This window comes from Prunus dulcis, unplaced genomic scaffold (assembly GCF_902201215.1).
Source record: "Prunus dulcis unplaced genomic scaffold, ALMONDv2, whole genome shotgun sequence".
Classification (NCBI taxonomy): domain Eukaryota; kingdom Viridiplantae; phylum Streptophyta; class Magnoliopsida; order Rosales; family Rosaceae; genus Prunus; species Prunus dulcis.
Genome location: NW_023010049.1, coordinates 53719 through 68929, shown reverse-complemented (window position 1 = coordinate 68929; position 15211 = coordinate 53719). Strand labels below are relative to the sequence as shown.

General features: G+C 37.1%; 2 protein-coding genes and 1 long non-coding RNA gene across 4 annotated transcripts; 2 read left to right on the top strand and 1 right to left on the bottom strand.

Moving 5' to 3' along the window:
* The first annotated feature begins 1367 nt into the window (after positions 1-1367).
* On the top strand, positions 1368-10699 carry LOC117612691. 2 transcript variants are annotated; one of them, XM_034341355.1, is made up of 10 exons: positions 1368-1806; positions 3892-3959; positions 5006-5076; positions 5286-5564; positions 6411-6574; positions 6675-6730; positions 6837-6889; positions 6996-7116; positions 7951-8048; positions 8334-8823. In XM_034341355.1, the coding sequence occupies exons 1-10, from the start codon at positions 1487-1489 to the stop codon at positions 8403-8405; spliced, it is 1302 nt and encodes a 433-aa protein (XP_034197246.1). In that variant the 5' UTR covers positions 1368-1486; the 3' UTR covers positions 8406-8823. The 2 variants fall into 2 exon arrangements, with proteins under 2 accessions (XP_034197246.1, XP_034197247.1); XM_034341356.1 differs by lacking the exon at positions 8334-8823 and adding an exon at positions 10572-10699 and having other exon boundaries at positions 1377-1806.
* On the bottom strand, positions 10087-13521 carry LOC117612690 (CBL-interacting serine/threonine-protein kinase 21-like). The gene is made up of 15 exons (XM_034341354.1): positions 13033-13521; positions 12872-12934; positions 12711-12782; positions 12490-12597; positions 12321-12392; positions 12158-12211; positions 11885-12010; positions 11710-11799; positions 11457-11582; positions 11250-11357; positions 11023-11142; positions 10877-10942; positions 10703-10777; positions 10502-10611; positions 10087-10416 (listed from the first exon to the last, which is right to left on the bottom strand). Exons 1-15 carry the CDS (start codon positions 13192-13194, stop codon positions 10359-10361), a joined length of 1410 nt encoding a protein of 469 aa, XP_034197245.1. The 5' UTR covers positions 13195-13521; the 3' UTR covers positions 10087-10358.
* On the top strand, positions 11577-12653 carry LOC117612693. Its single transcript, XR_004583520.1, has 3 exons — positions 11577-11828; positions 11927-12060; positions 12163-12653. It is a non-coding gene; the product is annotated as an uncharacterized LOC117612693 (long non-coding RNA).
* Positions 13522-15211: the final 1690 nt, after the last annotated feature.

Sequence of the window (15211 nt, the reverse complement as noted above, 5' to 3'; positions counted from 1 at the left end):
CATTGTGCAACAAAAAAGAAATAGAATATGCAATAAAAAAAAGTTACATTAAATTGATTAAAATGGCAATTAAAAATATTTTACCTCATCGGAAAGATTTTGACCGCTCCGAATGTTCTCCCTTGCTTTTGTCAAGGCATTTCTCCATTTCCCTAACTCTTTGTTTAGAAGTTTCCATCTACTAGACAAAGCCATTTCGGTCCGAATGGAACCCGATCTTTGACAAAATTCTCCATGAATTTTGCTCCACATATGATGGAACTTCATCTCATTGCCCGTGATAGGGTCATGACTAACGTTCACCCAAGACTCGGACAACGCAATATCTTCCTGGGTTGACCACGAGCCTCCGATTTCGACAGAAGATGCCATTTGTTTATTTTCTACAAATGGAAAGTAGTACAAAAATGTGAGTGGGTAGTAAAAAATATTGGAAGGAGAAGAGTTTGTATGGAATTGGTGTGGAAAGTGGAAAATATGAGTAGAGAGTAAAAAATATTGGAAGGAGATGAGTTTGTATGGAGAATTGGTGTGAAAAATGAATAATGTGAGTGGAGAGTAGAAAATATTGTATGGAGAAGAAATTGTATAAAGATTTGGTGTTGAAAGTAGATAAAATGGTTAGGTATTTATAGGGAAAAAATACATACTTTTTTGGTATTTTTTTAAAAAAAATTTCAGAATTTTTTCGGATTTTTTTAAAATTTTTTTGGCCAAAAAAATGAGAACCGTAGGATTTCTGGAAAAAAACCAATCGGAGCCACCCGGTGTTGACACGTGGCAGGTTACCGTTGGAGCCTGCGTGTGGTGACGTCAGCGCTGACATCACGACGACGTCAGTGCACGGAAGTCAAATTTTTTTACCGTTAGCGCGTGTATTACACGCGATAACGGTAAAAAATATTAAACTTACCGTGCGCTGACGTCACCTAACTCAGGCTCGAGCCCAGTCGATTTTCGCCCTTGGGCCTGCCCGGGCTCGTGGGACCCGCAGCTTGCCCGGGCTGCTTTGGCTGCGCTGGAGGGACACTTGGGCTGCAAGGGGCCTGTTGCCCGGGCCAAACTCCTTGTGCTGAAGTTGCTCTTAGACTTTGTCCTCATAGGTGGAGTTGCTCTAAGGGATTTGTGTATCTTGCAGCATCAGAGCAGGCGCTTGGCTGGGTCATCATTGACTGAAATGCCCAAAAATAATACCACGTGATTATATAATGATTTTTTGGGTCAAGACCACGTGCTTATATTACTGGATTGATCTTTCACAACATGCACAGACCATTTGCAAAGCTGATTTAATCAAAACAAAAATAGAAAAAGGATCAATATTAAATAATTTTTTATTTGATTTCTGAATATACCAACAAAAAAAGAAAAAACCGCGCCCTACATTCGTTCACTGCTTTCATCGACAGCAGCTTCCATTTCACTGCTCATACTTTACTCAACGCTTTTTCATACCCCAATCTCTCTCTTTCTTTCTCTAAAACACATGATCGCGGCCATTTCTCCCCTCCATTCCGCAACCACGGTCCACGCTGCCAACCCGACCCGAAAGCACCGCTCTTGCGAGGCCCTCTGCTGCAGCGGCAACCTAGGGTTTCGGTCCTCTGAGCGTAGGCGGTGGGTAAACCCGACCCGGATGGAGTTGCTGAACCGAATTATAGGCGGCGGAGGCTGCTTCAGGGACCCTAGCCGCCGGGAGATTAAGGTGGAGATCGACAGCGGCGGCGAGGATGTCTTCGCCGCCAACCCCAAGGGCAGCGCTGTGCCTGAACATCTTGTCATTATGGTCAATGGAATCATCGGCAGGTTCGCCTTTCCCATTTTAATTTGTGGGTTGATAAAATGTACTTTTTTTTTTTCTTCAGTATATGTGGAGATATGTGTAAAATTATAGTTATATATGTGATTGTTAAAGTAGAATTGGAAATGGTATGCCTCATTGGAATGAAGCAATCTAAAAGATAATTAAGATTGCTTTCAGTACTTTATTCTGTAGACTAATAGAAACGTGGGTTTTGTATTGTGCTCTGCTTGTTTTTTGACAGCTCGACTCAGTGAAAGAGACGAGCCAAAATCAAGGAAAATATTAAGCTTGTTAAAAAAAATACAAATCAAGCTTTAACTTTGATATGCTTGATTTGCAAAACTTGTGAGCAGTTCAAATTTCATCACGACGAGGCCACTTGAGTTCGACTTGAGTGCCGGATGGCTCATAGTAAGACTCATCCTTTGCTTATGTCCAAGCGAAGCCAAGACAAGCTCAAGCTTGGCACATCCCACATTCAAACCAAACCAAGCTCAACCTTGGAAAGAAATATTCAAGCCAAGCTTGAGCTAAGCTCGAGTACATTTATGTTGAGCCAAGCCTAAACACTCCATCACTTGGCTTGGTTTAGCTCATTTCTATGAAGCACGGATATGCCAGTTTAGCTTTGTATCCTGTATTGGATACGATACGCTCCGATACGCATCGGATACATATTGGAGACAATGGATACGTTTTCTGACACACGGATACGTGTATCCAGCATGCCGGACACGGTCAGATACGTCTGTAGAAATTTAGATGGGCATAGGAATCTGGAGAATAACCTGTGATGGGTTTTTTGATTGTATTGCAACTCTTTATATTGTTTACAGTTGACTTGTACATAAAGTATATACAGAAACTCTGATTGGCTGTAGGATGAAGGAGATTTGATCCTGATTGAGACCTATGTTTTTCAATTTTTTAGAGTTTTTGGATGATCTTTTAAAATCTTTAAAGTTTGATTGAAATGAATGTTATTTAAAATATTTTTTAATTATATATATTACTACATATTAAATTTTTAATATATATTTTTAATTGTCATATCCATGACGTATTGTATCCTAGTTTTTAGAGATTTTCCGTATCACCGTGTATCCGTGCTGCATAGGCTCATTTAGAGTATCCACAATGGACTCCCCAAACCACCTCCTTAGATAAAATTTAGGGAGGAAGTGAGAAAACCCACCTCCAACCATGCTCCCTATCCAACTCCTAAAATAGGGACACCTCTAGGAGCTCCTAAATTTGAGAAGAGAGAAAGGACTCCTAGTGGCTTCTATAATTAAATGCTTCTTTACTTTAATGGTATTTTAAGTATTTATTTAATGCTAACAATTTATTTTTTATATGAAGAGGGAGCATTTATGCTAAACTAAAAAAAGAAATAAATCATTTATGATTCCATAAACTAGGAAGCATGGTTGGAGTTGAACTTTTATAAGGAGCTCCTAAAATAGCTTTCTAGTGTTGTTAGCTAAATTTTAACTAGAACATAAGGAGCATCATTGTGGACGGTGGATGCTCTTACACCCCTAAACTTACTATTGCCTCTTTGGGATTTTTAATAGTCTCTGTGTGTGTGCGCTGGGCATTTAGGATAAACTAGTTGCTGCATCTCTATCAGGTTGTCTAGTTTGATATAAATTTGTCACTCCTATATCTTTTTAAATGAATTGAATCGTTCATGGTTTGGGTTCTTCAGTTCTCTCTTTCAACAGTGTAGGATTTTCATGGTTCAATTTTTGTGTATTCAAATTTTTTGTAAACCTGTTTTTAACATAGAGTAGAGCCTTGTGAAAAAGAAAAACTATATAAAATGGTGTAGAACTCAAAGCCTGCCCCTCAAAAGGGATGCACAGACAAAGAATTGGTTGAATCTCATCCTTCAAATTACTTTTGTAGCGTTATCTTCTGTACCCATCTGTGATTTCAAACGGTATATATCTTCTTTCTATTAAAGATACTCCTTTGTAAATATTCTAAATTCTTATGTTGTCCTTCCCTGACTAATCATGCTGTTTGTCATTTTTTAAGCATGCTTTTGCTGCATCTCATTTGAAATTTTTCTGTGATTTCAGTGCTTCAGACTGGAGATATGCTGCAGAACAGTTTGTGAACAAGCTTCCTGATAAAGTAATTGTGCACCGTGAGTGCTTCTTGTCACTTATGATTTCCTCTCTACATGTGCACCAAATATACTAAGCAATTAAATATATTAGATTCTTTTCTATTTGTAAACATTTATTCCTTCTTTCCAAGTCTGTTCTGAATCTGAACTACATAATACATCTGGCAGTAGTTTCCTCCATCCACCTTATACTAAATGTTCAAACGAATTGAACGTGTCAGTGAAGGTCAAATAAGGCACAATGGTAAACAACCCAACTTTAATTCCCAACGTTTCCTTTCCACACTCATGGTATGCTCACTTTAGAGTTTACACATTGTTCTCTTTTTTAAGCAAGGGTGTGGCACCTTTTCTTGGGACATGTAAGTTGGGATAAGTAGCATTCTCCATTAATAAATCAAAGATGAAATCAATTAAATGAATTATCTTTGGCTCGCAATGAATTGGGCATGGCCATCAACCACCTGCAACTTGGCCCTGCCTCCACTGCCCATGCTCGAAAATTCATCTTAGAGTACCCCTATCCCCCCAACTCCCAATTACTCCAATTATGAAACTATATCAAAGGTGTAGTTGAGTTGAACCATTAGAGTTAAACAAGCCAACATTCGCAGAGACAAATTTACAACACAAAGTTCAAATCAAATAATATGAAGACAATGCTTGAGGCTCCTCTCGATGACACTTTGGTGTTTCAAGATGGGAGAGGAATTTCGAATTTGTTTGCTGGGATGACATCTGTCTTGCTTAAACCTTGTTATGTTTTAGCCCATCTATAGTCTTGTATAAACCAGGAAATCCGAACAAAGTTTGATTTAAAGCGAGATAATAGTTTGCAAAGTTAAAGCAAGATGGCTTCTGTCTTTCATTTGAAAATAATAATAATAATTGCCGATGCTCTTCTGTATCTGATATTTGTTTATTGATGCTGTAATACGGTATAAAAGCTGTTAATAATCAAAAAAATCAAATTCTACAAGTTCCTCCTTTGCTGCAAATTTAGTGTAGGAATCACAGTCTTATCCAGAATGCATGATTTTTCTGACTTGGTATTTTGCCCGCAGGCAGTGAATGTAACTCTTCAATGATGACATTTGATGGTGTTGACATGATGGGTGAAAGGCTAGCCGAAGAGGTATTTGGAAATAGCATATTTTGTCCTCATGTTTTAGCGTAGCTCCCTTGGTTTATGAAACTATCCTCAAGTGGGTATTTTTTTTTTAATGAAATTGACATGTATAGTACTCACCAATATGAGAAAACTGCAAAGACAAATACCAATGTTAGAAAGTTTTTATTTGAACTTTATTAAAATCTTGAATTCTAGAATAATATGTGATGCAGGTGTTAGCTGTTGTCAGAAATAGGTCTGAGGTGCGGAAAATATCATTTGTGGCTCACTCTTTAGGAGGGTTGGTTGCAAGGTATGCCATCGGGAGGCTCTACGAACGTTGTCCAAAATCTGAACCCTCAGGTCATAATGGTAATTGCTTAATTGAAGGGCATACAAATAATTTGACACAATCCCTTGACAAGCCTCACCACGGTACAATTGCTGGACTGGAACCAATGAACTTTATAACATTCGCAACACCACATCTTGGTTCAAGGGGAAATAAACAGGTAGATCAAGTAACTGTTGTGTTTGCTATGGATAAACAAAAATTGAACATTTATGCACACAAAGGTGGTTGCTAGAAATCTTTTGTCCTTTCATAGTGGAAATAAACAGGTAGATCAAATAACTGATGTGTTTGCTATGGATAAAGAAAAATTGAACATTTATGCACACAAAGGAGTTTGCTAGAAAGATGTTGTCCTTTCATAGTCGAAGTAAACAGGTAGATCAAGTAACTGTTGTGTTTGCTATGGATAAACAAAAATTGAACATTTATGCACACAAAGGTGTTTGCTAGAAATCTGTTGTCCTTTCATTGTGTGTGTGTGTGTGTGTGTGTGTGTGTGTGTGTGTGAGAGAGAGAGAGAGAGAGAGAGAGAGAGAGAGAGAGAGAGAACAAAGGTGTTGGCTAGGGAAGCTGTTGTCCTTTCATAGTGTGTGTGTGAGTGTCTGTGTGTGCGCATGTGTGAAAGAGTGAGAGACAGAGACACAGAGCGAGCCTTCTTTTTTCTATATGTTTAGTTATTTTCTATATTCTATTTAAATTCTCAAGTTTCTACATTTTTATTTATCATTCAAATGTTTACTATTGATTTTTAGTAATTCGTTTTGTGATTTGAAGGATATGCTTGGTTTGACAACTGATTAGATAAGCATTGAAATATGTAGTGTTGACAAGTGGCTGGTTGTTGAAGGTTTCCTAATGTATTTGTTACTTCCATTCTATATTAGAGAATCTTCTCAGTAAATATAGAGAATTTGTGCACTGTTATTATACACCTCTATTTCTAATTGATTATCACATTTGTTTTGTGAACTTGAACTCTGTTTTGTTAACTTTGTTTCCACAGCTCCCATTTCTCTGTGGTCTTCCTTTTCTTGAGAGAAGAGCTTCTCAAACTGCGCACTTTATTGTTGGGAGATCCGGGAAGCATCTCTTCCTAACAGATGATGATGATGGCAGACCTCCTCTTCTTCTTCGAATGGTTAATGACTCTGATGACCTAAAATTCATGTTAGTAATACTATGTCCATAATGCTCATTGATTTCATAAACATTCAATTATAATCAGTTTTGTCAATGGTAATACAATATTTTTCTCTGGCATGCGCAGATCAGCATTACGTGCATTTAAGCGCCGTGTGGCATATGCTAATGCAAATTACGATCGTATCCTTTTTCGGCTTTATATTGCTTTGAAAATATTGATATCTCTCATACATTGTTTATATGTTTAGAACCATGAATGTCTTGTTTAAGTTCACTGATTTTTAAGATATGGTTGGGTGGAGAACATCTTCAATCCGGCGTCAAGATGAACTTCCCAAGGTAAGGCTTCCTTGTTTCCCTTTCCACGTCATACCTGTTCAGGTTTTATATATCGGTTATGTTCCAAACTCACTCCAATACTTTTTTTTTCATTGCTTATTTGCAGTCCAATCTCCTTGGAACCAATGAGAGATATCCGCATATTGTATATGTCAAGCAAGAAACTTTTGATGATATTCATACGAAAGCCTCTTCATGTGCTCAAGACCAAAAAATAGACTTGGAAGGTTTGTCAAACTTTTTATCTGCTTGGTTGTGTTAACTGTTGGAATAACTCAGGGACCTGGGCTTTGGGCCAGATTGTGTGGCTGGTTAGGTCCTAAGTTTATGTCTTTCCACCCAATAAGGACAAAACTGTTTAAGTTGTGTGCCTAGCAATGGGCCTTTTGCAGAGACATGGGCCATTTTTTTGAAATGGTAAAACAATTAGCAGATGGGCAAGTAGGACAGCAGTGGTGTATTCTGTAGTAGTCTTTATATTGTGTTAACGTACATAGATACTTCTTGTTGAACCATGCATTCTGCACACTATCATGTTAATAGACACTGGAATAGCGGTTATTTGGGCAAGGAGAGAAATAGGAGTGGTCATCATGGGAGACACAGAAGGGGAAACTAATGACAACCTCTTCATCATTTATAACTTTAGTATTTCGTTTTTTGAGAAAAGGTCCTATCCTTCAATATCATGATTGGGTCGGCCAGGCCAGATCATGAAAAGGAGTCAGCTGTCTGCGCGAGTCACCTTCTTCTAGGCTCTGCTGTATTACTGTATTTGGGGTTTATATGCAATGAGAATGACATAACTCATCTGTCCTTAAACAACACTTCAAAGCCTGAAGTCAGAGTTGCCTGAGTGCAGCAGTGCCAGATACATACTAATTTTCCTTTCCAACATGCTTTTTACCGCCTGTTACACATGTTCCCTTTGTCCCTTATAATTGACTTCAGGACAGAGTACTGTTTCTTACAATGATTTCAGGTTGTCTTATGTTATATATTAAAATTCTTTTCTGGTTTACTTCCAGTTTTAAATAGTATTTTTCATTTCTTGTGTATAGAGGAGATGATTAGAGGCCTTACTCAGATACCTTGGGAACGTGTGGATGTCAGCTTTCAAAAAAGTCGACAACGATATATTGCTCATAATACCATTCAGGCAAGTTTTGGTTGGCTCTATGGCTATGACTAATTGGTGGCATGTGCACAGATAATTTTTGGTTTTATACAAAATACTGAAGGAAGCATTTTAACTTTGAGCGGATATATAGGCAGACTGCTATATGGTAGAAGTTAGTTTCTAGATTTTAACCCCTTTTAAGGCATAGAACTTGTCCAAGTTCCTAATGAACTATACTAGTAACAACTTTATTGTCATAGAGAAGCATTTGGTGTTGTGTGTTTTCTTTTTCTTATATATATCTACTCCCTCGTGCCCATACAGGTGAAGAGTTACTGGTTGAATTCTGATGGTGCAGATGTGGTTTTCCATATGATAGATTACTTCCTTCTCTAAGTCTTCTTTAAGTTTGATTTTTTATTTCTTCCAATACGTGATTCAACAATGGATTAGACTGCTGCTTTATTAAATTTATCAATTTTAAAGCTTGTCATGTACATTTTCACCTATGAAGATACTGTGATGTATATTTGATATTGTGATGTATATTTGTCAAATGTAAATGCAGAGATGTATGTAAGGTCTCATTATTGTTGCAAGCCATGTCCAAGTTGTTAGTTTCTGCATGAATACCTTTATTTTGTAATCAAACCCTTATACTGGCCCTTTGTAATTAAATTGAAGCCATGGAATAGATGACTCTCATTTTGTGCTGGACTTCATTTTAAAGTTGATTTACGTAACTTGCGGTGTAACCAAAATGTACTCTTAAAGAATTATTTCAGCCTTCAATTTATATTAGTAGTTTGTAATTGATCTCCTTGGCCCTTGAAATTTTGATAAACTTTGTATTAGAAAAAGTAGTCCTTGCGCACTGGCTGTGTTATTCATGTTGTACTTGAGAATGATAAAAGGTTTCTCAGTTTGAAAATCTGGCACAAAAAATTTGGCCACATTTGAGGAAGTTGTGAAGATAATCATGCTCTTAACGTCAGTAGGAATTAACTCAGTGACTGGAAGCCTTGAGGCCGTATGGTCCGAGTACCCTTTCTTAAGAACCAACCAATTACAGCAGTAGAAACTGTACTGAACTTTTAAGTAGCTGTACATACTTTATCCACTGCTAAACTTGCTTCTAAAATTTAGTGAGGAAATAGGAGTTCTATGTAGTAGGAGAATTTTTTAATTAAAAAAGTCATTCACCACAACCGCCACGACAAGCACGGACGGCATCCACTGCAACCACTACCATAAGCATGCCACGGCTGCCATCACCACTGCCCTTGCCAGTGCCAGTTGTGGTGGTTGCGACGGCACCAACCATCCTCGCCAGTTAGCACCACTAGCGCCACCCCATCTCCACCGCTTATCTCTGCTGCTGGCTCCACCGTCGCCACTACCTTTCCCTTGCTTCCACCACTAGTAATGCCATGCCACCATCACAACCTTTCCACCTACACGCTGTTGTCACCACACCCACCACACAACAGCCCCACCACCACCATAACTGCCACCTTTAACACCACCACCGGAACCAATAGCGCTGCCCCTACAGCTGCCATTGCTACCACCACCAGCATTCCCCATCCCTGACATCACCCCAACCCCAACCTCACCACCACCAACATGGCACTTAAATTTCATACTATAGCTTGTATTAAGATTTGTATTGTTGTTTGGATTATGATATAAATTTGTTAGTTTGGGATACAATGGGTCAATTAGTTCATGGAGAAAACAGGGTATAATGGTTTTAAAATATGATCTGTTATGCTGAACTAGTTTAAGCTATATTGATTTGGATTGTTGAAGAAAGTATATTTGGAGCTTGAATATGGAGTCAGGTTGTAGATAAAAAATCAAATCTACTCTGGAAAAAAAAAAAAAAATCAAGGCTAGAACTTGTAAATCTTCGAAAATTGCCTTCGTCACAGCAGGAAAATAGTGCTTTTGGATTGTGACGTGTTTTGTAAACAAGAAGAGAATAGTGCTTTTGGATCGTTTAAGAAAGCTGTTTTTGCTTGAATATGAATCTATCTTTGGACAAATATATAAATCTGGTTTCAACAAATCAAGGTGCCTGTAAATTTTAATTCTTATCATCTTCAGGTAACATATTTTGTCTGAGCAGTACAACAGGTAAAAATTATAAAAATTAATACACAATAGAATTGAAAGCAATCAAAACGTTCTGCTCTTCTTTTCTTCCGGCCAGCGAGCAAAAAAGCTTTCCAGAAATCAGGTTTATTTTTTATGGTTCGTATTAATCTGCATTTACAGCTTCCTTTAGGAACCATCAGTAACTTGGTCATGAGAAAACAAAAAACAAAAAAATCAAGAAGAAGCTACTCAAGACGATGAATAGCCACGGTGGTCTTTAATTTTTCTGGAATTTGTCTCTTCAGAGCTGCATATAATGATTGAAAAATAGTTTGTCAGCCAGCTGCAGCAATCCATGTTATATACTTGTAGTGATCATTGCAGAATAATACCTTTCTTTTTTTGGGATACTTTGGCTTTGAATGCTGACCACATCAGCATCTTGCATTTGTGTTGAAACAGCAGGTTCCTCTCTCAGCTGACTTGATAAACTCTTACAGAACTGAACATTTTCAACATAATGTTGTCTGAGTAAGTAAACAATTTTTTAAATTATAAATGCAAAAACAAGCTCATGGATATGGTCATTATACTTCTCTGTATGTTCCGAGCTCCCCCGCAGATCTTGATATTTCTACGACGCAATTAGTCGGAGCAACTTCAATCACCTGCCAGTTTCCACTCGAGTTCGTCAGCATACAAAAGATTGAAATTAAAATCCTTCATTCATATGATATGAGTCAGACAAATGTATGACAATTACTCACCTCTGCTGATATGTCAACATATGATCTAGAGCATCTATTCATAATCTGTTTTGCATGCATTTTCATCTGATGAAAATAAATCATTAGTTTGCAGGAACTCTGAAAACAGGAAAGAAAAAGAAAGCAATAATATAAGTTTCCTGTACCCTTAAGTTTTTCGTTCTTTCTACCAAAAGGCTCACATCCATTGCAGCAGCTTCTATTTTCTTTATGGTTTCATTAATCGTAAGCTTGGATCCAATCCTTGTTTTCTGCTTGTTTTCATCCTAAACTAAGATTGCAGTTCAACAATATTCATTATACGCCCCCAAAAAAAAAAAAAAAAGCAGGATAGATATTATAGCAAATCTATTTCTTTTCATAGCGGACTTGCCTCTTCCTCGAAAAGACCTGACAAATCGAGATCATTTGACATGGCTATCAATTGGAATGCATTTATAAAACTTGCGGATTTTGGGATTTTTGTCTCCATGTCATTCTCCTGCGAGGAACAAATAACAACATTAACACAAATATGACATTTGGTATTAAAAGTGTGATTATAGCATTTCCTCTCTAGTGCTATTATGGTGGAGCTTACCTCAGTTGAATCAAAAGCAGCATTGACATCATCTAAATGTATTTTATCGTCACTATTGTTTCCACATGAAGGCATATAATCCTTTTGAAACCATTCAATTTCCATGATCTTTGGTATTGTTATTCTCTGCTTTGATAAAGGAAGCATATCAGACAATGTACTCTATGAAAGATATGATCAGTCAACACGGTAAATTTTGCATTATTCAACGAAAAATGCTTTAAAGCGTGGAACAAATGTGGCAGAGCTATACCGTTTCAGGATTTGGATCAAGTATTCTGGAGATCAGCTTCTTTTGGCTTTCTGTAAACCACTTTGGAAATGTGTAATCTGCTCTGCAAATCTATCCATGGGCAGAAGTTTCAGATACAGGTAATTTGTTTGTATTCGAAATGGGGATTTGCTTATTGGATGCTTTTGAAGTATACCTTTCTATATAAACTCATCAAGCTAGAGTCATCAAATGGTAGATTACCAGCAAGTAATTCAAAAAGAATCACTCCACAAGACCAAACATCTGCAGCTGCTCCGTCGTAGACCTTATTGACAAGCAGCTGTTCATGAATAATGAAGGCGATCAACCACATAACGAAGTGAAATTCAGGTATGAATTTTGTACATTACAATGGCTAGTCATTTTGAGCTGATAATTTTTCTTTCTATGCACAACTTCACAAAACGTAATTTGATTTGCTACATACCTCAGGAGCAACATAACTTGGAGATCCACATTTTGTTGACAACAGGTCACCAGGCTGTTGATCATCAGAATTTCAGCAAAGCACCAATTTTTATTGTCAGATTTTAGGACTTGTAAATAAATAATGGCTCAAGAACATAAGGAATTTGCAAAATTGTCTCTACCTTACGCAATGCACTTAGTCCAAAATCGGATATCTTCAGGCTCCCCTTACCGCACAAAAGCAAGTTTTCTGGCTGTATAATATGCCATAGTCCTTGTCAGTTCCTGGTCCTCCCCTGTGGGGAATTTTCGCAAAATGATGCGTATGGTTGTGTTTTAGTTTTTACTCACCTTTAGATCTCTGTGATATACACCTTTGTTGTGACAGTAGTCCACTGCATCAATCAATTGCTGAAAAAGCTTTCTTGCCTCTCCTTCACTAAATCTTTTGGCATACGACTTTTTTTAAATAAATAAAAAAACAAAAGAAATTCAAATTACTATACATATGAAAAAGCTAGCTACCCAAAAAATTCTCGTTGGCTCAGAGATGAAGGGTAGATGAGTCTCACCATCTTGTCTGAGAGTTGACCTCCAGATACATATTCCATTACTATGTAAATTTTGGTCTTTGTACCAATCACCTATGATCGAAATTCGAAACAAAATCTCTGAATTCATTGAACTCAAAATTTGTATATACCAAACTTTTGTAACTGCTAAAGATATATACCTCATGTATCCTTACAATGTTGGAGTGGTTTAGAAGCTTCATGGTTCTAATTTCTCTCTGTACCTGAAATTTGGGGATAACAAGTTTGTTCAGTTTTTCTTTTTGTCCAAGAAAACAAACAGACGGACAAATCAAATCAAAAGGTTGATTTTGAGTTTTGCCTGATTCTTGAGATTGCTTTCCATGACCATATGCTTATCCAGGACCTTGATGGCAACATACTTGCCATTGGTGCTGTCCAGTGCCAGCTTAACCTTGGCAAAAGTACCTTCTCCAATGGTCCGCCCGAGCTGGTACTTCCCTATGTTGCTGGCAAGTCCCATGTTTCTGAACTCTGAGAGAAGCCAAATAACAAATCAAATCCCCTGCCTTCTTCTTCTCCAACAATATATCTGTTCCTCCTAAATCCCCTGCAAATGCTCCTTATATCCTGGCTGTTGTAAATCTTGTTCGAAAACGAAAAACATTCGATCGAATTCAGGAAGTAGCTCGTGCTTATTTCTAGCTGCCATCGTAATGGCTGAGGTGGTGTGATTATATATGAGGGCTACAATTGACAGAGCACATGTGGTTTCTAACAACTGAGTCCTACCAGTTGAGAGAACTCATTTTCCTTTGTGTGTTTGTGGGGAGAGAGAGAGAGAGAGAGAGAGAGAGAGAGAGAGAGAGAGAGAGAGAGCCAGTCCTTAATTGCATGGAATTTGGAAAGTTCAATGACTAGTTGGCTAGTTGGTATGGACCATGGACAGTAAACGTGTTTTGAATGGAAGGTAGCCGTTGATAAGTAGGGTTTTTCGTGTAGATATGGTCAAGGAGAAAAGGGGCAATATTAATATTGTTAAATATCTTGGAATGACGGTGAGGAATGCAATGTTGTTATCAAAGGAAATTAAGCTGCCTTAACCAATATTAATAGTCTTAAACTCAAACGCATGTTCAAATTTGCCCTCTGCGCAGCGCTTGATATATTATAATTGACCGCCAAATGAAGGATTTTGCGTATACGATTTGTATGTTGATAACTAAACTATATAAAAACAGAAATCAAGTAAATTGATTAAACCAAAAAAAAAAAAAAAAAAAAAACGAGTCATCATTAAAATCAAAAATTTAACACCCAAACCCTAAATTATAAAAAGCTAACAATAACAATTGAAATTGGAAATTAAATAAAAATTAAGAGAGAAACTTACTAATATTAAAGAACCCATTGGATATAGGTTAATACAATTTTTTTCATCACCAAATTTAGCACTACTCTAGCTCATACATATGAAACGAAATGAAATCAAGTATATAGTTATAGTTTTCTATTACATAAAGTTTACAAGGGCGGCAAATATTAGCTGACTAAAGCGAATTTTTACGCTGCATCCAAATTCAAATCCTCATTCCCTTAATTTAAATTAGAAAAATAAAATATCAATTATATCAAAAAAGTACAAGGATTAGCGGTTTGTGCATGGCACCATTTGTACTGAAATGGTCATATTTGAAGGCAAACCCATCTCTTCCAATATGCAAAACTACCACGTACCACACGTTTTCCTTTTTGATTTTAAGCACGTGAAAGAAACCTTTATCATTATTTTCATGGACGAAAACTCTGATCTCATCGACTCTAGGAATTTATATGATTTTTTTATCTCGGTGGAAGAAACATATTTCAATGGTAGGTGGCTTTTCTTTGGGGGATGTGGAAGAACTGTAGCCTCCTGATTTGTTACCAGTGTTAAACTGTAGAATATGAATGCTTCTGGCTTGACTTTTGTATTTTATATCTGACCAACTAGATGGGGCAGCCAATGTTGATGTTTCATCAATTTATACATACAACTTGAAGAAGTCCCAATCCCAAGCATATAATTAACCACCGTCGAAATTGAGGTTGTCATTATTTTGTAGATAAATATCAGCTCTTCCTGTCCTGGACCACGTACGTTACTTATTAATGTGGTTCAACCTTAAATAAACACTTGTTTTTTTTTCTTTTCTTTTTTCAAAAATGCATTTATTGTTTATTTTAATTATTCTTCAACACGTGTATTAAATTGTGACTGAACAACATTAATAAACAACGAAAAAAGCATTATGCTTCTTTTTTTTTGGAACACTTGCAATACAAACTTTCCAATTTTCTTGACAGAAGTTGCTCATATTTGTCATAATAACATTTCTCCTTTTTTTTGGTTGGGGGGTTGGAAGGGCGGGGTCAAATTTGCCATAACATTTGTTTATATATTTTCCTTTTCCTAAGTATTGGAAGATTAGATGCATGCATGCTACAATTACTCCATCGTGGATTGGTTGTTGCACCTGATGGGAGTTTGTTGAAGGATC